Source organism: Hibiscus syriacus, unplaced genomic scaffold, assembly GCF_006381635.1.
Source record: "Hibiscus syriacus cultivar Baekdansim isolate YM2019G1 unplaced genomic scaffold, ASM638163v2 tig00111402_pilon, whole genome shotgun sequence".
NCBI lineage: Eukaryota > Viridiplantae > Streptophyta > Magnoliopsida > Malvales > Malvaceae > Hibiscus > Hibiscus syriacus.
The window spans coordinates 7,516,128-7,540,282 of NW_024063082.1; the positions used below are offsets into that span (position 1 = coordinate 7,516,128).

Sequence of the window (24,155 nt, forward strand, 5' to 3'; positions counted from 1 at the left end):
TGATTAAGAAAATTGGGTATTTGAAACTATAATTGCTGAGTAAATATTTGTTCAACAACAGGGAGGCTATTAGCCCGAGGGTGAACAGTTTGGAATTGCTTTTCATGGCATTTTCTTGGGACTTGAAGATTTAGGTATCTTTATTTGGAGGGGGCCTTTGGGAAAATAGTATGGGTTATTTTGGTGGAAAAGAAGGATGGCTTTGGGATGATTTGATGGAATTAGCTTCCATGGATCTGGTTCGAGTTTGTCAATTAGGAAATCAAGGAACTCCAAAGAGAAGAGAATTCAGAAATTTGACTTCGTAAAAGAACAAATATTCGGATTTCGAGGAAGACCAAATGAAAACAACGTGGCTGCCTCTCTGCATATTTCTCTGGAGAAGAAACGTCTTTTGTGTTTTGTTTTGTTTCTGATAATATCACCTACATACAACTGTTTCATGAATTTAATATGAAAAAAGTATGTCTATGTATCAAAATTTATACCATCAATTACCATCTTTAAAATGAATGGATTTAGAACTTACGGAATGGATTATATGGTTAAAGAAAATGTCATTCTATTTATAGGTGATAGGTTATGAGTAGTAATTGTATAGTGTAGGTATAATATAATATAATATATTATGAAACAAATTAAATTAAGAGGCTGTCCTTTTCTTTTACTGTATCTGATCCTAATTAATCGATTAATAAATTAAAAATCGATGATCATAGAAAAAAAATATTATAATTATCTAATACTATTTATTAAAAGAATCTTATTTTATTAGTGATAACTCCGTAAAAGGTCGTATTTTGGAACCTTTTCACTTAAATTATTGAATGTTTAAGAGCTCATTTAGGACCATGTATATGCATTTAGAAGCATTTAGTTGCATGTGGTGGAATTCAACTTGTCGTGGCATTTTATTTTTTTAAAGCGGTGATGCCTTATGGGAAAGGTGTTTGTCTGATGATGTGCAGGAACTGAGAGCAAGGAAAAGAGGAAAAAAAATGCCGAGACATCATGAGAATGCTGAGCATAATGAAAATGCCAAGTTCGGCTGGCATTTCGAAAACGAGCAAAGTGCGAGAAGATATTTTTAAGCCAGTTGTATCCTACTTTTCAAGAAGCTCTGCCCGAGAAATCTACCTCGAATATCTGTCTGGAGGGATCGGTTCTGCTGATGACATCGCCTGCCCCTGCAGATCATGTCTGTCCTTGGGCGCCTACAACGGGATTATGCCGGTCATTTAGCCAGCTACCCAGGCTGTATCATAGACTGTTCTGCCCGACTCTCAAGCAACTTAACCATGATTTTGGGGTTTCCTACGAAAGTCAACACCAAGTCTTAGGATTAATTTTCCCCTATAAATAGATGATGAAGCCACAATGTTAGAGACTTTAGTTTCACCCAGATTTGAGCTTAAAAAGTTAAAGAGAGAAGGTCTCACTTTTCTCAGTCAATCCTACTTGCCGTGACATTTCTCCTTGGCAAGCCTGAGGGAGTGGCGTTCTAAGCTTCCGAGAGGAGCTAATTCGCTAGGGACAGTTCTTGGTGGTCGAGGGAGGCAGCAGGCAATGCACGTCGAAGGCTTTCTCTCATCCCCTTAGTTATTTGCTTTCATATTTTGTTATTGGGTTATAAGGAACGAATGAAACTTGATTTGTGCTTGTTTATTTCGATCCCCACCATGAACTAATCATATTTTGTGAGAGTTTGCTTGGATGTTTAAGTTTTTATTTCAATGAATGGTTGTTTTTCTATGCTTCAATCTGTTTTATTTATGAAACTTAATGCCTTAAGGTTGTAGGAGCTACGAGAGTAGCCTTTTCTTAGGAAGTTTTTAGGGTTCGAGAGAATACATTGACAAAATATCCTTAGTATTCGAGAGAAACTAGGGAGGAACTACATAAACAAGAGGTTCTAGGTAGTAACTAGGCCTAATCCACTTTAGAGATAAGGTTAGGATTTCATTCGACTAAAATGAGTTGTGCAAGAACGATAGGTTAGACGTTAATGCTGCCGCAAAAAGGTATTGCCGAGACATATCATGTTATCTGGACCAATAGGATCACTGCAGGGGTTTACGCCAATCGATTTTCCCAGGACATCTTTAATTTGTCGAGTCCCTTACTAGAGATAGCATAGGGCACCTTAGTAAACTCTGTCAGGCAGGCTAGGCATAGAAGAAATATCATTCAGAGAAATAGACTTAGATTTTCCTAGCGACTCCTGTCACTCATTCCCATAGCAGCTTGTCGTGTGAAAAAGCTAAAGTCCTACATTTTAAATCCAGTATTTACAATTTATTTTGCCTTGACATTTCCATTTGTTTGCATTCATCACAATTTAAATTGCCCCGATATATTCAATTGCTACCACACTACCACCATTCGATTTCCACATCAGTCATTCCATTTTGTCATAGCATTTCCATTTGTACATACCATCACTAACTTTACTTAGGTGACAAAGTACATTGACGAACTTATTTGATTTCCCCAATTCCATGTGGAGACGATACTCAACTTATCACTGTATTACTTGTTCGATTGTGTATACTTGCACATATATCCGCACTCATTTATAGTACTCATACTGAGAGGACAATTAGATATATAAATAATTTTAAAATTTGTTACTTATTAAACAATTATCATATACTTTGATCGATATCAAGAAAACGAAAACAAATAAAAGTAAAATATTAACAATTTAGATTTAGAGATTATTATCAACACATCATAGTAGAACTGTTGTAATTAGTAGTGTACTTATTATTATTCATAAATATAAATTCACTTCTGTTAAAAGATAAGCATAAATTTAATTAACATGTATTGTTTTTTTAGGGCTATTGTACTTTAGTATTTCTTTTTTATATACTTTTAATAAATGAAGTACTTTAATTTTGTTTTGGGTTGCTTGAAATGTATGACATAAGAAGGGACTTTTGAATTGTAAAAAGGAGAAAATTTTGTAGAACGTTTTAAAAAGATCTTTTGATGGTGGCAAAGTGATTTTATAGGGAAAGAAATGATGAGATGATTTTGTTAAGGTTGTTCAATTTTTTAAAAAAATGAGTGATCAAAATCGCACACCTAATTATGATAAACGAGTCTTCCAACGAAAATTCTATATATACACAAAAACTCTTACATAAATTTATTTGAAAATACATAATTCGTTAAGATTCATACTTGTTATCTAAATACAAAATTTTGAAATTTGTAGGATTGTACCTTTATATATATATACATACATATATATTGTGGGGTGAGATCTTGAAAGATGTTATTCATATTAAATAATTTTAGATAAAGTAAATAAATAATTTATGACTATAGTACACTATTTTGTTTAGTACTATAGTACACTTTTTGTTTAGTATCTATCTATTATAAGTTATAATATGATCCTCAATTATATGAGCTTATTCTATTGAATTCTTCAATTATTAAAAATCATAAATCATAAAATTATCATTTACTTAATCGTATATTCTAAATTCATCATCTTTCTCTATTAAAAAATTAACTGTATAAATTAAACATTAACAAATTAATTAAAATATAATAAATTTTAACCCCAAAATCGTTTAAACCATATTTTATAATCAGATTCTCCATTTATATTATACCATCAAGCTTATATTTAAAATATTATATCATCAAACCAATGCTTAAAAACAATATTGGTACCATAGACATCATTAAAATATGTTTTTATTATATCATAATTAGTAAGTTAAACCCCTAGCACACCATTTTATATCTTTTAATAGTCAGAAGACTCAACAAAACAATATCATATAATTGAACATTTTACAACTTTTAATAACCAAAAGACTCGACAAAATATCATCATGTAGTCAGCGGACACATTTGTGTCCTCTACACAATATTTTAGTTGTGAACCAAGAGTACCCTTAAAAAATTTAAATAATAAGTGTATTTTTTTAAAATATGTTTGGAGAAAAATTGAGTAAAATTAACCCTAACCATGCAAAAAGGAAAAAGCTAAGGATAAAGAAGTTTGGCGCAATATTAGGTCCACATGCAACCTTTAATTATTTACAATTAAATCCTAAGATCGTAGCAACCTGCCTCCGATGTGAAGTGAATTTCAACTGCTACTTGTTTTCTTGCATGCTCTATTTTTCGATGGGTCATCGAGTCAACATTGACATCAGCTTAATTACATTGCAAAGCTACTCGATATTAAGATGGAATTAAGCAAGTCAATCATTTAAAACAAGTAATCAAAACTACAAATTCATGATGCAAATAGGTGGAAAAAAATACTTGATAGAAATATCTTAAGAGAATGCTTTCTCTCATCAATCCACCATCCTAAAGAACAAAATGACAGATTCAAAGCACAAAAATCTTGACAAAGTTCATGCCAACAAAGTGAAAATGCAAAGCCACTTTAATCTTAGAACTCTGTCACGGATCCACACTACTGCAAGCAGAGAACAAATACAAACAATAGTGGCCATAAACATAGATTTGCAAAAACAAACTGTTCCGAAATCTACATGAAACTATTCATATATAGTTATCATAATGTTCAGAAAAGCTAGAATCCATTTTAAAACAACAGCTTAATATCACTAAATTAACAAGGCAAACAAAAGTTTTTGACAAATACAAAAAATCAACATCAATAAACATACTAAAAGATCACTGTCAACCATAATAATGATCAAGATTGCAAAGGCAAAAAAGCAACATATAGAGCTATGACAACCAAGAAAAATTAGATACAACACAAAAAATCTATATCTGGGACAATTTGCGTTTTCAATTTTCCAGTTCAGTCCGTTTGGGTTAACGGGTTCAATTAAAATCAAACAGTAAACTCATAAACCCAGAAGACAACCATGAAATATCATAAACTGGTAAGTGAAGATTACCTCATATATTGCTGGGGTACATGAAGACTCTGACTCTATCTCCCTGCAAAGGAACCAAAATACACAAGTAAAATCGAAAGCAGAAATGTCCGAAACTTGTAAAATAGCAACAATATTGAACATGTACCATAGATTTGGGGGGAAGGTTAGATTTGAACTTGGCACGAACAACCCCACTGTTACCATGGGGTCTAGCAACCTTTCCCCAAATGCATCGATAGTGTGAGCCATTCTTCTTCACTTTAGCCTTGTAAATATAAGCCATGCGCTTACCAGCATACCAAGCTACTTCCCCCTTGGTGTTAACTCCCTCAATTTGGATCAACGAAGTGTTTGGATACTGGTTCGACTTTGACCTAACACCCACCACCGAACAAATCATAAGCACCAACACACACAAACACAAAAGGAACTCCAATATCAATATCAAGTTCTTCCACTCAGTTCAACATTTAAAAGACCATACAAGGAAATTTAACAAAGTGAATCAACTAATTTAACTAATACATTAATCAAATATTGAATCTCATTCAATAAATTACTCTAATCTCCCTCCCCCACAAAGAAAAGACGCTTAAATCAGGAAAATGGAAACGGATAAGATCACGTAAAATAGGTTAAAGTCTTTGTTACCTCTTGTAACCCAAGATGGTTCCTCGTACATAGAGTCTGCATGAAAAATATCAATGAAAATGAAAACGGGTAAAACTATATTCCATATATTAAAACCCGGAATTGAAAAACGTTAAGACTTTTTAAAAGATGAAAAGGTACCTGACTCTCTCTCCTTGGCGTCCCTTCACCATTTCCTCCTATTTTGAAGCTGTAGCTAAGTCCTTTCGCTCCTGATAAAGGCGAGTGCAAGAGAGAACATAACCCTAATTAGGTTTTGGGAAATTTATAGAAAGTGGCTGAAGGTTGTAGATGGTAAATTCGACGTATGAGCTTCTAGGAGATCTTTTTTGGGCCTTCTTTCTAACTATTAAAGGGAATTTTTCTAGACCAAGGAATAATTAAGCCTAGCAACTATAATTGCATCGACACTTATACCTGTACAAAAAAAATTGTTTGAGGATTCGGGCCATGGCAGAAAGTACAATATTCGGGTGGAGATGTTATGTTGACCCATTCGTTTATTCAGAACATGACTAACGATTTACCCGAGAGGATACAACGTGGTGATGAAGAGATATGGTTTCATTTTCTTCCGGCGAATACTTGTTTTGGGCGGGAGGAGTTTTGCTTAATCACTGGTCTACGCTTCGGACACAATGATGTAGCTCGGTACACTAGTCATATCGCCCGCCCATCATGGTTATCTCGGGTTTTTCCTGAGCTGGCAAAGGCGAAGCCTAGTTTACACGTCGACAACTTGAAGAGATTATTTGTTAAAAATGGTTTTACTCGGATGGATGACCTCGATGTTGTCAGAGTATGTCATTTATTACTTTTGTATGCCGACTTTTTAGGCAAAGAGGTCAGACAACCTATTTCTGATGACCTAATATTATCGATAGAGGACCTAATTGCATGTAACATGTTTCCGTGGGGTTCATATCTATGGAAAGCTACCTGGAAAAAGTTCTCGTCTGCCTTTGAGGACCGAAAAAGTTTGTGTGGCCATGGTTCTAAATACACTTTGGCAGGCTTTATTTGGGCCTTTAAGGTAAGAATTTCTATATAATGTTTTCAAAATTATAATTAATTATTTAACAATTATTAATGTTTGTGTATTATATTGTTTGAAGATTTGGATATTTGAGGTTTTTCTCAGCATGCAGACATATACAATCAAAAATTCAAATGATATTTTAGGGCTATTTCCTGGAGGAGGATCCGGTTGTTGGATTGGGAAGAGTTACTACCATATATGACGTTGAATGATGTAAGTTAACACAAATATTACCATATATAAACAAGTTATTACTAGTAGACTTTTAGCTTTGTTTGAGCTTTTATATTGTTATGAGGCCAACTATCTATTACAGAGGCTGACACCCACAGAGGCTGAGTTTGCCACTGATTGGTTGCAAGCTAGTAAGCATTTTTTTGATGGCACGGATGATGAGAAGCCCCCACTTCGAGAGCCATCACCTCACCCAGAGTCATCACCTGATCGAGCCGATTATATACCTCCACAACGAGAGCCATCACTTATTTCGTCACATCATCGAGCATCTTCTCCACCATCACCTCATGATAGGCGACCGACAAAGATGCCACGACATTTATCTCCCTGTTCTCCACCTCCACGGGATGAGTTAGGGGAGTTACGTGATGAGGTCAATGCTTTGCGTGAGGAGGTCGGTACTTTACGTGAAGACAATGGTGTATGGCGTGATGAGGTACGGTCTTTACGTGGTGAGGTAGAGGTTTTACGCGATGACAATGGTGCTTTACGTGGTAAGGTATATACTTTACGTGATGAGGTAGCCGCTCTACGTGAGATTGTTACATCGTTGCAGAATGAGGTAAGTTTGTTTAATATTATACTAAAAATGCAAATAACCTTTTTTCGACATTATTTATTTGTTTATTTACTGATTTATGTATTAATTTATTTTTAGCGGCCTGATAAGGTAGATGTTTTATGTCGAGTTTTTCTTGCACGACGGGGTTCACGCATCAGACGTCGTACACGTGCCATTACATCTCCGTTCACTCTAATAGTGCCAAAACTCCGTAAGAAGAAGCCTGATTCACCTGTCATCGTTCAAGAGGCCTCTCCTATCGTTCAAGAGGCCCCTATCATCCTTCAAGAGGCCCCTCCCACCGTTCAAGAGGCCCCTGTCATCGTTCAAGAGGCCCCTGTCATCGTTCAAGAGGTCTCTCCCACCGTTCGAGATCCCGATTCACATGGCATAATATGTCAACATATTGATAAACCCCCTCACGTGCCCAACATGATGGATGAGAGTTGGCTTTCGAATGAGTTACTAGTCAGTACCATTCCGGTATCTGAAGTGGAGAGGAGAACACTACCGGACACAATTCTGGATAATACCCTTTGGGCTAAGACCGCAATTGATTTTTATCTACATGAGCGAAGCCAGGGGTGTTACGCTAACATATGCAAACTCGACGATGATATGCATTTGTTTCTTGATCGATCTTGGTGGGGTGTGTTATTAGGGGTTGAAGACAATGGCTATTTCGACGGGGGGTAAGTCTTATATTCTTTTTATATTGCATTTTGATTAATTTTTTTTAAATTTATGAAATTCACTAAATTGTTTTTATAAAACAACATATTGATGCATGGGTGTCACGTCTTCTGATAATAAGGAAATTGAAGAAAATAAAAAATACGCGATGAACTATTATGCCGACGTCTTTTCACGTAGCTCACTTGAATGATCAGATAGATACTTTATATGTGTTGGGTAATGGAAAAGCTAAACTTTATCCTGTATGGTGGGAGGTTGATAAGGTTAGTATTTATTTTTGAATATTTTAAAGGTGTTCATAAATAAAAATTTGATGTGCGCAATTGAATTATTATTTATGATTGCATGTGTTTATCCCTGTTTTGGAACGTCGTCATTGGCTTCTCGTCGAGCTTCAGCTCCCATCCCTGAAGACAATGGTATATGACATCATGTTAAATTACATACCATTGTCTGATTTGAGAGATATTATTTATAAGGGATGGAATGCTCATTTGGCTAAATACATGGAAGTGATTGATTATTGGACTAATTCTGGAAACAAGAAGCCAAATAAGTTCAAAGTTACAATGATCAGAGACGAGACCGCACCACAACAAACACAAGGAGCCAGAGGGGATTGTGGTCCTCTTGTATGCATGTGCTTGGAACGTTTGACGACAAGAAGTAAACAATTTCTACCTCCCACAGATAGAGATAGAGGTACAGTAGGTTTGTGGTTTTGGCATTTTATGGCTAGAGCGATATATGCGAGACGCTGCCTACCTGCATCCGCGTGCTGAAAGTGTGCATAAACAATTGGTAAGTTTGAGCAAGCGTTGTTAACATATATACTCTTTGTTGGTTTAAAAATGTTTGGTTAAGTTCCTAGAATTCAATAATTTGCTGTTTGTTGGTTTTAAATGTGCATAAACAACTGTTTGCGTGAAATTGATGTATTTGTAAAAGTTGATTTGTAAAAGTTGATTTGTTTAATTGATGAGGAAATAAGAATTATTTTTTGATTGTTTAATTGATTTGTAAAAGTTGATTTGTTTAAATGATGTGTAAATAATTCTTATTTTTTGCTTGTTTAATTGATTTGTAAAAGTTGATTTGTTGTTTTAAATTTCAATCTGCATTATGTTGAAGGCAAAAAATACCTGTTGAAGGTACAAATTTGCAACGTGAAAGTCAAATTCACAATGCGAAAGTCAAATTCGCAACGCGAAAATCGTAACACAAATTTGACTTTCGCAACAAAAAATAAGTGATAACAACTGAACAAATCATAGCAATGTTCAAACTCAAGTTACTAATGAATGTCTAACTGAAATGTATGCATTCACACATAAAATACACATAATACAACGTTTGCTTTTAAAAATCACCTAAGTTAATAAGTCCCAAAAGGTGAAACCGGTTGTGATTGGGATTTTGATTTCCTTTTGCTTGGCACCATATGAGCTTTGGATTTTGATGAGGATCCATATTTTGGTAGAGGAAAAGATGATTGTGATGACACTGGTGATCCACAGGTCAACCTTGTATGAACACTTTCCTTGTACCGACTACATGTCGATATCCTCTTCTCTTCACCCTTATACGGTATACGATCGTGATTTTTTGGTCGGCTAGGTAGCCTGCTATCCATGACTGGTGACAAAACTGTTTGTAAGTCATCTGGTATGTCCCACTCAGAAGGATGTGGAATAGGGTCAACAATCTCGGTATAAGTCTGTCGATATACTTCTGTAGTGTAACAATCCATAGCGTATGCGCTTGAATCATCTTGGTTTAGATGAAGAGCAACTTTTATAACATGGCCACACGGATAACCAGATGTTTGTCATTTCAAACAACTACACGTCTTTGCATTTAGATCGACAAGCTCATTTAAGTTATTATCCAATACTTCAAACAAAGTGTTTGAACATGGTTCAACTCTCCGTGACATTGACTTCATAACACATTTCGTTATATTTTTTTAGTCCATGGTGTAACTCGACGTTCCAATGTTCCTGTAAATATAAATAAATAATACTTAGTAAAATATATGATAAGTTATGAATTTAAAGAAATAATACATGCATGGTTTCTTTTCTTGTAGTACTACTGTTGAATAGAGGCTCGAAAAAACTCCATTAACATAGTAATGGGTAATTTCTGGGAATGACGACTTAGAGCGTTGATTGATTCTGCACTATTAGACGTCATGAAACCATATCTTGCTCCAAGTTGGTGTACTCTTGACCATCTTTCAAACCCGACATCTTATAGTGTTTGAGCACATTGAGGCAAAACACGTCTTAAACAATTAATATGCTTATTAAAATCCACTTCCCGATAAGCTTTTACAGTCTTCCGGTATGTCCATTTGTAATTTTTTATACCAGCATACCTTGATTTTAGATTTATGTACAAATGAACACCACAAAGTCCATGAAAAGCATCTGGGAAACGCCTTCTAACAGTGCTGTCAATTGAGTTTGCCCTATCGGATATGATTGTCAGATTGCTAATAGGACCTATGTAATCCCTAAGATGCCCCATAAACCATATCCATGAATCAGATGTTTCAGTTTTGTCAACCCCGTAAGCTATTAGCAGTATCCCATTGTTAGCATCCATGGCTACTTCTAATAAGTTTACTCCAAGGTATCGACCTTTCAAATGTGTTTTGTCAACTATAATAACTAGGCGCATGCAAGTAATAAACGAATGAATCTACAAAATAATATACACAAGACATAATCATTTAAATGTGAAATTCATGTAACTAACAAAAATGAGTCAACAAAATTATATTAATTTACTAACCGCAACACCAATGGCGATAAACAGCAACTCAAAGCGTCCATCTCTATCTGTTTTGATATGAGTTACTGACACAAGATTTTTCAGCTTTAAATTATGATAATAAGCCGACAGTTGGGCAAACGATGCTTCTGGAGATCCCCTCAATAATTCCAAGGCATAACATTTGGCTCTCAAAGCTTGAGAATATAAGATACTAATATTGAATCGAGCATTCATGTCAGTCATAATTTCATGTCTCTTATATACCCTGCCATTCAAAAACATTAACTCGGCCAGAAAACCACCCAACACCTTTTTGTTTGCCTGTCTATGGTGAGGAAAAATTGGGTTCTTGAACATGAATGTTTATCAATAAAAGTCCTAACTTGAAACATTTCGCAATCTTTTATCCTCTTTGCAATCATACGCCACATATAGTTTTTGTTAATCATACACTTTGTTTCAAAACGATCTTTGCTTGATTTGTTAACTTTTAGTTGATAGCCATCTTCCACACATTTTGTATACAAAGTTATCTTCAAGTCTTCCTTTGTATCAAAACAATCATCTTTCTTGATACGAATAACTTTTGTGTAACAATCAACTGTTATCTTTACCAACTCTTCTTCCGGTATCTGAAGTAATTCTGGCATATTCCAGTTATACTCCCGTGGCATTTTCTTTTTTTTCTTTTCTTCAGGGACTTCTTTTTCTTCTTCATGGTTATATGAATTACAGAATGGATGTTCAACATGTTCATTCACAGTCGTAACTTCATCCTCATTATTATCAACAATATCTTCCTCGGCAGCGGCTGTTTCATCATCAAAATTTGGGTATTGACCAATATCAAAATCATTACACGCAGGGTCTGTTTCTTCTTCTGAAACATCATCAAAATCCGAGTATTGACCAAGATCAAAGTCCGGGTATTGACCAATATCAAATTTCGAATACTGACTAGTACTCACAATTTTTTCTGTTGGCTCATAATCGTCTAACTAGTCAATACGAAAACCGAAATTTGGTGCTGAAAGTTGATTGGGATTTGGATTAGGAAAAGGTTGCGGGTTTTGAGATTGTATTTGATATTGTGTTTGGTATTGGAAATGTGGCGAAACAAAATTTTCTTGGTGATGAAATTGTGGTGGAACCATTAAATTTTGAGGTTGATAACAATATTGTGAGCACCATAAAATAGGGTTGAAGAACTTAGTTGATTACTACCCGCTACTGACCCAACTTCACTACTTTTAGGTTCAACAACATACAATGTAACATCATCTTCTTGCGAAACACTAATGTAAGCAATGAATCGTTCAACATCTTCATTGTCGGTTAACAAATAAACTTTACCTTTTCTTTGATAAGATAGTCTAAATCCACTTAGAGGCTCTAAATTCAATTTATTTGCAACACGTAACATTAGAGTTTCATAAGTTAACTTTTTTAATGACAGTTTTAGTTGAAGATTCATGGGTAAAGGCATATATTGTAAAACACCATGAACATTCTCCCATGACCCTCCAAAACATAAATCTATCCAAACATGATCAACATTAGATGATTTCATTCTACAAATTGTAAATTAATTTACTAAACAAATGAGCTATAACTACATATCATCACTAACTTAGAGAAAAACATACCTTTATTAAGTTGATAGTTGATAATTTGGGAGAGAAATCATTGAAAAATTATATAGAAATAAAATTAGAGATGGGGAAGGATGTCGTTGGATATAGGAACGGATGTCGCCAAAAAGAGTGATAGATGGAGATGAAATGAGTTACGATTTAGGGATTTAAGTTATGAGTTGTTGCTGCTGCGTAGTTATATACCCAAAACATTTGTGTTTCGAAACTAAAACCTGTTGCGAATTCGAAAATCGAGTTGCAAAAACAAAATTCGCATTGCAAATTCAGAAATCGAGTTGCGAATTTGGAAATCGCAACGCGAATTTGGAAACTGAGTTGCGAAATTGGAGTTCGCGTTGCGAATTTGTTGGTCATTTTCGCAAATCCAAAAAAATTTGGTTAAAATCGTATATTATAAGGCATTTTCGGTCACTGGAGTTATTTTATCTTTTATATTTCCTTTAGCATCAAGTTGGCCATGATTTTCGCATTGACAATTTTATGTGCACACCATATACTGGTCGATATAACAATGAGATAGTTTGCGTAATAGTTATTTTGAGTGAAAATGAAATTATCGAAGAATTTATGAGTTTTAGAGTGGTGAAGGTGAGATCGTTGATGGTGGGATGGGGAATTTTGATTTAGGGTTTGAGATCTTGGTATAATTTTAATTTTCGAAGTTAATTATTTTTATTCTAATTCTATGTTCACAAATATAAATAAAATAATAATAAATATCACATCATATAAAAATATTAATAAAATAAGTTAATGATTAAAGCAGGAGTGATATGAAAAATTAGTTATTAAATTGAATTATTTTAAATTTTAATGACCAAAATAAAAATGAGAAGATAATTAAGTGATGAATGATATATTTTACTCTAATAATAATAATAACAATAATAGATTTCCAACGGCCGACCGGTGCAGACGCTCCAAAAGGCTTCTCCTCATTTCTCTCATCTCTTTTCATCAGATCTCACTCTTCTTTTCCCTGACCCGCTAGTATTGCTTTCCTTTCAATTCACTAAATAAAATTTAAAAGACAAAAAAATTCAATTTTTTTTTTCAAATTTTGATAGAATTTTACTTTTTTACATTTGATTATTAACATCGAAGCTTTTGAATTTTTTTTGTCTAGGGTTTGTTTGTTTGTTTTGTGTGATTCGATAAATTTCATATATTATCATGGATGCTCCACCTGCAAGAGCTCGTGCCGATTACGACTACCTAATAAAGTTCTTTTTGATCGGCGACAGCGGTAATTATTTATTAGGGTAAAATATAGTAATGGTCACTGGACATTTCTAAAGCTTGCATTTAGGTCCCCCAACTTTTAAAACTTGCAATACAGTCCTCAACATTTAATTAGTTTGCAATATGGTCCCCGCACTTATGAAAATTAGGGTAAATTATATAAATGGTCACTAAACTTTTTAGGTACTTGAATTTAGGTCCACCAACTTTTAAAACTTACAAAACAATCCTCAATTTCATTCTAAACCACAAATTCCAAAGTAATTCAATTTCATTCTAAACCCTAAATTCTAAAATAAATCAATTACATTCTAAAACCCAAATTCTAAAATACTTCAATTTCTGTCTTTTTTTATAAACGACGCCAATGTCACTAAATTATTAATTAATTTACTTTTTATATTTAAAAACATATCATAATTTTTTAATATTAATTTAAAGACATGAAAATTTTTCAATAGTAAGAATATATGATAATAATTCATTTATTTAAAAATAAATATATTTCTAATTATTTGTGTATGTTTTTATATCTAATCATACATGTTAATATATTTTATATTTTTCATATAAATATTAAGACTACATAAATAGCTGAGTCAAAATTTAATATATGAGTTATGTTAATTATAATAATGATGTATAAATATATTTTATATTATTTCTATTATAATTAAAATATAAATATTACCATGATAATTAAATATTTATTTACTTATTACATCGAATATTTTTTGTAGAAAATTTATTTAATAAAATCATAAAAAAAACACAATTAAAAAAATAAACACTGAAGTTGACTACTTCAAAAATAAAATAAAAAAATCAATAATTTAATATAATATACCCTAAGTTGATGATAACAATTAATTCAAAAGAGATGGGGTTTGTGCCATGTTTTCGTAACGTACGTAAACTTTCTATTTCATGGTCACGTATTCTTTTAGTTCTAGCACGATCTATTTTTTAATTTTCTAATACACTTAAAATTATATTATAACTCGTTAAGTGGTTTCATAGGTAAAAAAATGTTATTTTCTTTAAAATTTTTAAATTTAAACAATTGTGTTTGTAGGGTATATCTATATTATTAAAAAATTAAAAAATTTAATAAATATTATCTTATAATCACATCAAACTATTAAAAAACTAAATTATAATTGAAATAAATAAAAATTATAAGGATGTCAATTGGGGATTTTGATTCTTAATTTTTTCATTGAGAGATTGTGTTTTTTTTTATTCAATTTCTTCCATAATCATTTTTTATATTTAAATTATTAAAGGTCACTAAATTTACATTTACGAGGAGGGAGTTTATTTTTTTTCTTCACAAAAGTAAAAAAAAAAAAAACGCTATCACGTTCTTAAAGATAATCTAGTATATTCCACCTTAAATTGAAACATTTTAGAATTTGGGTTTTAGAATGTAATTGAATTATTTTGGAATTTAGGGTTTAGAATGAAATTGAATTACTTTGGAATTTGGGGTTTAGAATGAAATTGAGGAATGTTTTGTAAGTTTTAAAAAGTTAGGGGACCTAAATTCAAGTGCCTGAAAAGTTCAGTGACCATTTATATAATTTACCCTAATTTGCATAGGTGGGGACCATATTGCAAGTGGATTAAATGTTGGGGGACTGTATTGCAAGTTTTAAAAGTTGAGGGACCTAAATGCAAGCTTCAGAAATGTTCAGTGACCATTACTATGCTTTACCCTATTTATTATCCCTTCTATTTATATTTTATATTATGATTTGAAATGCGATCTACTGAATGTACATTGCTTTTGCGAAATGTTGGCGTTCGTTGAAAGGATTTCATTGTTTTTTGCTTAGAAAACTAGGTGTGAGACCGTGATAATTTGTTTATCAAGATCATTACCTCAGATTAAGCTTCATATTAGGCTTATAGATTACCTTACGGAGATTTTATTGCACTCGCGAGGTTGATTGGAAAACAGTGTATGTTTTTTTTATGGGGAACCTTTGCTAAATTGCTATCAGCAATTTTCTTGTGAATATATTTGATAATGTATTCTGTCTTATTAGCTCATTGCCATGGGAGTACTATTTGTCTCAGTTAGTGTTTGATGATTTCATATGTTGGATCCAGTAGCGTGTATATTTGCACGAGAGAACCATTGCTCAATACAGGCCATCACTGTGACAATTAGTTGTACTTGCCTGTAATTTGTTACTTATTTTAAGGAGTTTTCTTGGTATTTTGCACATTCTTTTTGAATCTTAGTTCTGAATCTGAATAGTCTGTTTACTTATTCTATTGTGTGGCCAGGTGTGGGTAAGAGTTGCCTCCTTTTGCGTTTATCGGATGGCTCATTTACTACAAGTTTTATCACAACCATTGGGTAGGTGTTTTTTGAATTGTAGCAACTTGTCTTATTATTATTATTATAAGTATTGTTTCTAAATGAGGCATATGGTTTAATAAGTTTGCACCTTATTTTGGCAGGATTGACTTTAAGATAAGGACCATAGAGCTTGACGGGACAAGGATCAAACTGCAAATTTGGGATACTGCTGGGCAAGAGAGGTTCCGAACAATTACAAGTGGTTAGTTTTTGGGTTTGAAGGAGTCACTGACTAGAAATGAATGGTCTATAAAGAATTACAAATTATTTATTTGGTGAAATAATTTGATAGCATTACTTGGGCATTGCTTTACTTTAGCCTTTTAATTGCCATTGTTGTATGGTGCGACTTACCATTTATTCTCACTCAGATATTGTGAAATTCAATATCAGCTTGGTTCAAGGTGGATGTTGTTGCTTTTCTATTCTCCTCCTCTGTGATTTTTTTGTCTTTGGGAAGTTAGCAGTTTATCTGCATCCATGGTTCACACGCTTTCTAACCCGCCCATTGTCATACTCTTGAATTGTATGACAGGAGATGCTTAGCCTTTCATATTTTCTAGATTCTTGATTGAAGGTGTTGATATTAGTGTTATTTCTGAGGGTGTTTGAAAATTTTGCCTCAACATAGTATTTTATTTTGGTCTCTCAGAGTCTACTTTCCAATACATCCTGATTTTTTGTCTTCCGGACTCTTGTATGGTTAACACACGAATTAAGTATTATTTTCTTTTCGTGCAGCTTACTATCGTGGAGCCATGGGTATCTTGCTTGTGTATGATGTGACTGATGAGTCATCTTTCAATAGTAATCACTGAACTTTTATCATTTGGATTTTCATACATTAGCTGTTCTATCTTATCCATCTCTGAATCTTTAGAAATGTTTATGTTTCCACCAATTCCCATTCATCATTCAAAACTTTCAGTTTCCTGGAAGGTTGAAACATGAAAGTATATTCCTTATCCATTGATTTGAAATTTTATTCTTTTTTCCATTATAATTATTTTATCGACTGCACTAATATCCTTTTATACTCAGACATTCGAAACTGGATTCGAAATATTGAACAACATGCATCAGACAATGTCAACAAGGTTCTGGTGGGTAATAAGGCCGACATGGATGAAAGCAAAAGGGTATATCTCTCTCTCTCTCTTCCGTGGGCTTTTCGCTTGTTTTTGCAGTTACCCTTCTTTTTGGCATATTGGCCTGGTTTGGTTGCTTGTATAGGTTGTTGAGGAACTTATTTTTTAGGCTGTCCCTACTTAAAAAGGCCAAGCTCTTGCTGATGAATATGGCATCAAGTTCTTTGAGACTATGTAATTGTTACTCTATATTTTTCTGTTCCCTTTTATGTTTTGTGATCTTTTCTATATGCTGAAGAGCCACCCTATCTTGCGGAGTGCAAAAACAAACTAAAATGTCGCTGAGGTGTCGTATCTCGTACTTTGTCATTTCCTTAAACCTATTTTTAAAAAAACAAGGTCCTAATGTCACCTCCATTGCACGTGATTTTTACTTGTTTATTATTTTTTGCTTGGTTTTTCAAATTTTTGGTGCTTAAACATATTTCAAAACTCTAGTTCTTAACGTGACATGCATTGCACGTGTTATTTCTTTATGTGATTTTCCAAACTTGTGCTTATATTTATATATATATTGAAATGTCTATCCAATTCCTCGTTGCAGCCAAATGCAATCAAAATTAACCCATAAGATCAGGCCGAAGGATCTGCAGCGAATGCTCAAAAATCAGCTTGCTGTGGGTCTTGAACAAAGCTACGATTGACAATGAGCTCTGAAGGGTACATTTTCTTCTCTTGGGAGATTTTTCGGTTCGGGAAAACTAATTTCATCATAACTATATTGATTCGTGTTTGTATTCTCATGCTTATCATTATTTTTTACATCTATTTCTCTTTTGGTGTTAAATGTTAGATCCTTAATATTGAGCAGAAATTAATTACTTCAGATTCTTTTCCGTAGATAACATTGTGCTTGAATGCAAACTGTCTACCGTTCTGATATTTTTAGTTGTAGGCTTGTAGTTAAGAACCTCTCGATGCCAATAATCATTGCATTAGAGCTTGGTCCACTTCTCATAATTTTTAAAATTTGTGAGCGATGTAAGCTGTCTAACATTATAACGATATAATGTCAATTATGAAAAGTGGACTTTTCATATTATTACTTTTAATCATTCACTTTAAAGATTCATTAAAGCAGCAAACCTACTAATAACATTATACGTCAACGATTAAATTTGTCAAAACTTAAAATAAGTAAATTAAATCTTACATCTCAGCATAATAGATCAAAACCATAATTGTAGGTTTCTTCCATTTATTCTTTTGGTTCACCAAGAGTGAAGCAAAATTTAGATTTCATCCTCTTCAAGTAGTATCGACAACATGTTGCTGAGATACAAGCAAAATACACAAAATAACAAGTGTATCCTTGTCGAGGCATTGACTCCTTTATAACAGAGTCCTAGCCCACATTAAAAAGAAGCAAAAGGCACCATGTTCAGTTAGTGGCGCCATCACCATTGACAAGCATACACGTCTCGTAAAGAAGTTCACTTCACCATATGCACAAACCTACCTTGCAAATGAACACAATTGCTTTACGAAAATTGTTTCATTTCATCCCTCCCATATATACGTTGAAGTTCAACAGTGGCAGCTAAAAATGACTCTGAAAAAGAAAGTAAGGTGCCCTTTTATTTTAATCGATCACAATTACTTACTAAATGTAGTTGCAAGATAAATGATGTTAGGGGATTTATCTATAGCAACTCAAGTTCGGTGGGATTAAAGCAATTTGAGTTCAATAGCTTACATTTACCTTTCCAAAGCCGGAAGCACTTCTGGTTAACAGGTGAACCGGTTATAGTCTGAATAACGTCGAATAGCATATTCTGCGGTGTGCTTCTAAGCTCTTGGACGATCCCATAAATTGTCTTCCCATTGTCAAAATATATGTGATTGTTTGGATGTTTTGTTTTGCAACCAGCATGTCGCTCAAATTCATATGCATTGATCACCTATTAGAATGTAGAAACCCCGAACGTCAAAGCATGCATACTTTGCCTAAACAATTCCCTAAATACAAATGGTAAAACAGAGAAACCCCACCTTAGAAGAATTGCATGTCTGACAGCCACATTGATATCCAGAACTCTTTATTATGCCACGGAGCTCCTTCTGAAGTTCATAAAAAGAAGCAGGCGTATAACCAGACAGTAAGGTAAAATAAAAGAACACATGAAATGAGATTTTACCTTCTGTGACCACGCAATATATTTGACTGGAACTCCATCAAGCATACCAGTTGACAGCAAACTTTTAACATTTGATGGGAAGTTATTTGAAGCAGCTTTTTTCGATGTTTTTGGCTCATCTTTCTTCCTAGAAACTTCAGCTCCAGAGGCAATGACATTATTGGATTGAACCAACCCTTTTGCACTAGGAGCATTAGATCCTTGGACCAAAGACTGGCCCATCAACAAATTATAGCTTGATATAAAACTCCCCGATAGATTTGTATCATCATCATCATAACCACCAAACGATATAATAGTACTTTCTCCCCTACTATAGGAGGGGCCAACTGTCAAATTATAGCTGTCCCCCTTCTTGTAGTTATGTGTAATAGATATGGCACTGTCATCTCCTTTACTGTAGGCCTGACCCACAGTTACAGAACTATCATCTGTCCCGTTGTAGGTTTGACCCATAGACATGAAATTGTTATCACCCTTGTCGAAGGTGTTGCTCGTTGTAATTGCACTGTTATCCTCAATTTTTCTATGGGATTGTCCCATAGACGTGAAAAGACTATTCTCTCTTTCATAGGTGTCACCAATAGAATCCCCTTTGTTATAAGGAAAGCCCATCGGCATAATACCATCTTCCACCTTGTTGTAAGCATGATCAGTTGACACTGAGTTATTATCAACCCTATTATACACATATCCCATTGATTCAGACATGCTGACTTTTACCTTCCTAATCCCTCCAAAGTTTAACCCTGACCGAGGATCTTCCAGTGTATGAGACATAGATAAACCAAATGATGAATCACTTGTATATAGATCTTCATTAACCTTTCTCCCCATGAGAGTTTTCTGTGTGTTACCAGATGAGAAGCTTTGATCATCCAAGTTCACTGTTCGAGCTGTTTCGGTATTGAATAACCGTTCAGCAAGCTGCCCCGAGATTGAAGTAAAACCAGATGCATTTCCCCATGGAGAATCATTTGAATTCAAGATACCAGAAAACAAGTTGGTAGTTGGAACTCCAACTGCCTGCTTCTTGTTAGGAAATGAGTCTGTCTCGGCACCATCCATGAACCATTGATTAGAGCGCTTGCGCTTGGGGTCAACTTTAGATGAAGTATCATACACCATCTCGCCATTGCTTAAGCCAGAACATTTTTTCGTCCAAATGCCCTCATTCTGGAAAGACTGTTACATGTAACAAATTCCTAATCAGAGACCGTAAGGCCGTCCAGAAGAGAATAAAAATAACACTCAAATATTTTCAATGATCTAGTATCAAGATTAACCACATGGCATCAAAGATTATAAGAAAAGAATTCCTGGAGAACTTCAATAAGGTGAGCTTTTTTTGAATCTATCGCTTTACAAAAAGCTCCACTAGGCACACACAAGCATGCAGAACCCTTAAGGACGTACCTTGTCTAGTGCTAAAGCACAGCCCCTATAGACGCACTTGGGCACTCTTACTTGCAACAAACACATGATTTAGCTAGTAGAAATTAGAAAATAGTCGATACGACAAATTTTTCACTCTTACACATATGTATCTAGTTCATCAGTGCTTCTCCACCCACATTATTCAATTACAACTATTGAGAAATAGAAAACATGCAACAAAAATAAAACGATTGAATCAATCAAAAAAGGTACACAGTATCAAAAGTACAAATCACTTGAGCCACATTCAAAACATACCATTTTGAAGCTTTACTTCAAAGTTTGCTTCCACTTTGCTGTAAAAGTTCAACAGTTAAAAACTCTATCTTCATAACAAGTCAAACATGCATCATATTAAATTAAAATAAAGGATCAAATTTACCACTTAGCAGAAAAGAAAAGTTCAGTTCAGCCTCGCTGGCTGAAGCAGATAATGTAAAATTTAGTGTCAATCAATTGAAGAACACCAAGAACAAATAATCCTAATATCTCATAAACTGTGTAATATTAAACCATGTTCAGAAATTTATTACATTTCCAGTGCTAAACACTGTGAAGTTCACTAATCAAAATAACATTTATTTGAAAGTAAACAAAAACTATAAAACCTTTCGAGAAGACAGTTTTCGCAAATTTTAAGAAACGGATAGCAGAAGGGGGAGCAAAAGAGAGATCTTCATTGTGTAAAATACCTGCAATGAGGTGATTGATTACGAACGCGATGATCGGTGATTGGATAGAAGAAAAACTTTGCGGCAGTGATTGATCGGAAACCGAACCGGCGATCGTACGGAATGTGATTGTCGCGAGATCTAGAGAGGGTGGAAAAGATTTTGAGGTCTCTGGCGGAAGAGAAGATATAAGATGGTGCCATTGTACGATCACATTCTGTGGGGCCTCAATCGGATCGTACACGTGTACTTAGGTTTCTGCAGTCTGATTTTAATCTCAATCTCGATCTGTGTGATGGTTTAAAAAAATGGGATAATTAATTTAAGGGTAAGCTACACCTATTGGTCACCACAATATTACTTCACTCCTATTTTGGTTATCATACTATTTTTTATGCATAATTGGTCACTACAGTTGTTTTCTATTTTGATCATCGAACGATAAATATTTATTAAAAAAATATGATATGATATGGTGTGATCATAATTTTGGTTTCCAAAAATTATATATACTACCAATTTAATTATAATTTTAAATAATTTAATATATTTAATCTTCTAATAAGATACTGACACGTGTTATAAAGATAAAAGTTCAACGCTTAACTATCAGTATAAATTGTGTAACTAATACATTATAAATAATTTCAAATTGTGTAATTAACATATTATAAATCAGAATAATATTTTCTTGACAAAAAATAAAGATAATATTTAAGTTAAACTCCAGTTGAAACTAATAATTAAATAAAAGTTAAAAGAATAACACGTGTCCTAAAAGTAAAAGTTAAGCGTTTAACTATTAAGTTAAACCGTGTAATTAATACATTATATATTTAAGTTAAATTTCAATTGAAACTAATTACAAGATGGAAAAGGATGGTTAAGATTGGAAGAGACTAAAATTTAGATATATGGGTAAAGGTTCAAGACTTAATCATTGAGTTGATCTAGAAATTTAAAAACTAAGATCTAAAAATTTTAATAATCATTTTTCAACAAAATGAGTATATATATATATATATTTTTCATTCGTTTAATATATTAAACTATATTTAATAATTATTTGATTAAATTTTTAATTACTTTTATATATAATTTTATTTTTATCATTTAATATTTAGTTTGTAAGCTTCAATGATTTTAGAGAAAATGGGTGATTGATATGATTAATTTATTTTAATTTTTGTAAATTTTTTATTTAATTTTTTTATATTTTGTCTCTATTTATTTAATAAAATTGTAAACGCAATGATTTTACTAAAAGAAACTGAATGTAATACACTAATATTATTAGAAATTTTATATAAAAAAACTACCAATGAATTCGGTTCCAGAAACAAATTAAAAATTTTGGTTAATGAAATGAAGATTACAAGCGTTTACAATCTGGGAATAAAATGTCAAAAACAGATATCAATCTTGGGAGCCTTGTTTCCAAACAAAACTTGCAAATCATTCTCCAATGGCGTCAAATTCAAGTCCAAATTACACGCAACCCTCCGACTGCTATTCGATCTCTTCAACACCTGCACCGCCGAAACAGCCGGAAACGGCTGAGAGACGGTTTCGTTCACGGTGGGTCTGTGCCTCCTCATATGGCCACCCAAAGCTTGCCCCATCGAAATCTCCTGGCCACAAATAGAGCACTCGTGCGTCTTGGGCTTCGTGGATAAACTAAGGAACGTCTGTGTCTCATCGTTCGCTTTCTCCGCCGCCAATTTGGGTCTCTTATGGCTGGCACGGTGGCCGCCCAATGCTTGGAACGATGAGAACCGCCGGTGGCAAGTTTTGCATTCGAAAACCTCGTTGTCGATCGAAGGGTTGGGATTCTTGGTCGTTTCAAAGCCTTGAGACAAAAGCATCAGACATTTAGCAATGTCGAAACCCTGAATATCGTTTCCGTTTTCTCTTTCTCTCTTCATTACGAACCTGAATATTAAAACCACTTGGCTTCTCTTCTTCTCCTTCTTCCTCTTTTTGCTGTGGGTTATTGATTGCGTTGTGAAGATGGGAAACACTGGGAGGTGCTTTAAATAAGGAAGGAAAGTCAACTGTGAAGCTGCGATGTTTGACTGCAAACTCATTTTTCATTGGCGTGTAATAATATAAAAAGTAAGCTAAATTTGGTCAAACACGAGGAATTTGGAAGTAGTTTGCTTTCCGACACGTTGGCCTAAAACAAAGGTCACGTGTGACGACTGGTAACGGCTTAATAATAGTGACTCTCACTGAAGCTTCGGCTTCCTTTTTGTTTTTGTTTTAGAGAATCTTATATTAGCATAATTAATAAGATTATTTAAAAAAAATACCATCGATAAAAGAAAACGTTAGAATGATGTTAGAAATTGTATTTTTACACGTGATCCAAATTTAGAGCCGGTGGATCTGATAAGGAACAGCAAAATGTATTTAAAGTCTGATGTTCGACTAAACTGTCCTAACTACCTATTTATAGGTGTATCTTATGTAATTGTTTGATCGTTTGGTATAAGATAAGTGTATTTGGGTAAAAACCATTTTACTTCTCGGATATAGTGTATGATTGATAAAAAGTTTAATTACATTTTTATACTTAATTAATTTGATAATCTCAGTGTTTCTTTTTTATTTTGAGAATATAAGGGTGTAAATGATT

General features: G+C 33.7%; 3 protein-coding genes and 1 long non-coding RNA gene across 6 annotated transcripts; 1 reads left to right on the forward strand and 3 right to left on the reverse strand.

Moving 5' to 3' along the window:
- Positions 1-3,917: 3,917 nt before the first annotated feature.
- LOC120161978 (60S ribosomal protein L35a-1-like) lies at positions 3,918-5,842 on the reverse strand. Of its 3 annotated transcripts, none has more exons than XM_039172180.1 (5): positions 5,682-5,842; positions 5,541-5,576; positions 5,035-5,263; positions 4,908-4,950; positions 3,918-4,142 (listed from the first exon to the last, which is right to left on the reverse strand). In XM_039172180.1, exons 1-4 carry the CDS (start codon positions 5,711-5,713, stop codon positions 4,909-4,911), a joined length of 339 nt encoding a protein of 112 aa, XP_039028111.1. In that variant the 5' UTR covers positions 5,714-5,842; the 3' UTR covers positions 3,918-4,142; position 4,908. The 3 variants fall into 3 exon arrangements, with proteins under 3 accessions (XP_039028111.1, XP_039028110.1, XP_039028109.1); XM_039172179.1 differs by having other exon boundaries at positions 3,918-4,199; XM_039172178.1 differs by lacking the exon at positions 3,918-4,142 and adding an exon at positions 4,280-4,453.
- Positions 5,843-15,983: 10,141 nt separating this feature from the next.
- Positions 15,984-17,558, forward strand: LOC120161878. The gene is made up of 6 exons (XR_005519508.1): positions 15,984-16,120; positions 16,225-16,325; positions 16,865-16,930; positions 17,165-17,262; positions 17,381-17,445; positions 17,530-17,558. It is a non-coding gene; the product is annotated as an uncharacterized LOC120161878 (long non-coding RNA).
- Positions 17,559-18,534: 976 nt separating this feature from the next.
- LOC120161734 lies at positions 18,535-21,801 on the reverse strand. Its single transcript, XM_039171949.1, has 6 exons — positions 21,539-21,801; positions 21,105-21,142; positions 19,410-20,594; positions 19,264-19,332; positions 18,974-19,172; positions 18,535-18,823 (listed from the first exon to the last, which is right to left on the reverse strand). Exons 2-6 carry the CDS (start codon positions 21,105-21,107, stop codon positions 18,753-18,755), a joined length of 1,527 nt encoding a protein of 508 aa, XP_039027880.1. The 5' UTR covers positions 21,108-21,142; positions 21,539-21,801; the 3' UTR covers positions 18,535-18,752.
- A 1,051-nt stretch (positions 21,802-22,852) lies between these two features.
- LOC120161677 (zinc finger protein ZAT11-like) lies at positions 22,853-23,521 on the reverse strand. Its single transcript, XM_039171888.1, has one exon. The coding sequence runs from the start codon at positions 23,440-23,442 to the stop codon at positions 22,921-22,923; it is 522 nt and encodes a 173-aa protein (XP_039027819.1). The 5' UTR covers positions 23,443-23,521; the 3' UTR covers positions 22,853-22,920.
- Between the last annotated feature and the right edge of the window lie 634 nt (positions 23,522-24,155).

What these genes read in the sequence shown, in the direction of transcription:
- LOC120161978 (XM_039172180.1), bottom strand. Translation starts at nt 5,713, where the DNA reads ATGGTGAAGGGACGCCAAGGAGAGAGAGTCAG. An exon ending in CGCCAAGGAGAGAGAGTCAG is followed by an intron (nt 5,577 to 5,681) that starts GTACCTTTTCAT and finishes TTTTTCATGCAG; the next exon opens with ACTCTATGTACGAGGAACCA. An exon ending in ACCATCTTGGGTTACAAGAG is followed by an intron (nt 5,264 to 5,540) that starts GTAACAAAGACT and finishes GGTGGGTGTTAG; the next exon opens with GTCAAAGTCGAACCAGTATC.
- LOC120161734 (XM_039171949.1), bottom strand. An exon ending in ATATTGCGTGGTCACAGAAG is followed by an intron (nt 19,333 to 19,409) that starts GTAAAATCTCAT and finishes TATGAACTTCAG; the next exon opens with AAGGAGCTCCGTGGCATAAT. An exon ending in AGACATGCAATTCTTCTAAG is followed by an intron (nt 19,173 to 19,263) that starts GTGGGGTTTCTC and finishes ACATTCTAATAG; the next exon opens with GTGATCAATGCATATGAATT.
- LOC120161677 (XM_039171888.1), bottom strand. Translation starts at nt 23,442, where the DNA reads ATGAAGAGAGAAAGAGAAAACGGAAACGATATTCAGGGTTTCGACATT.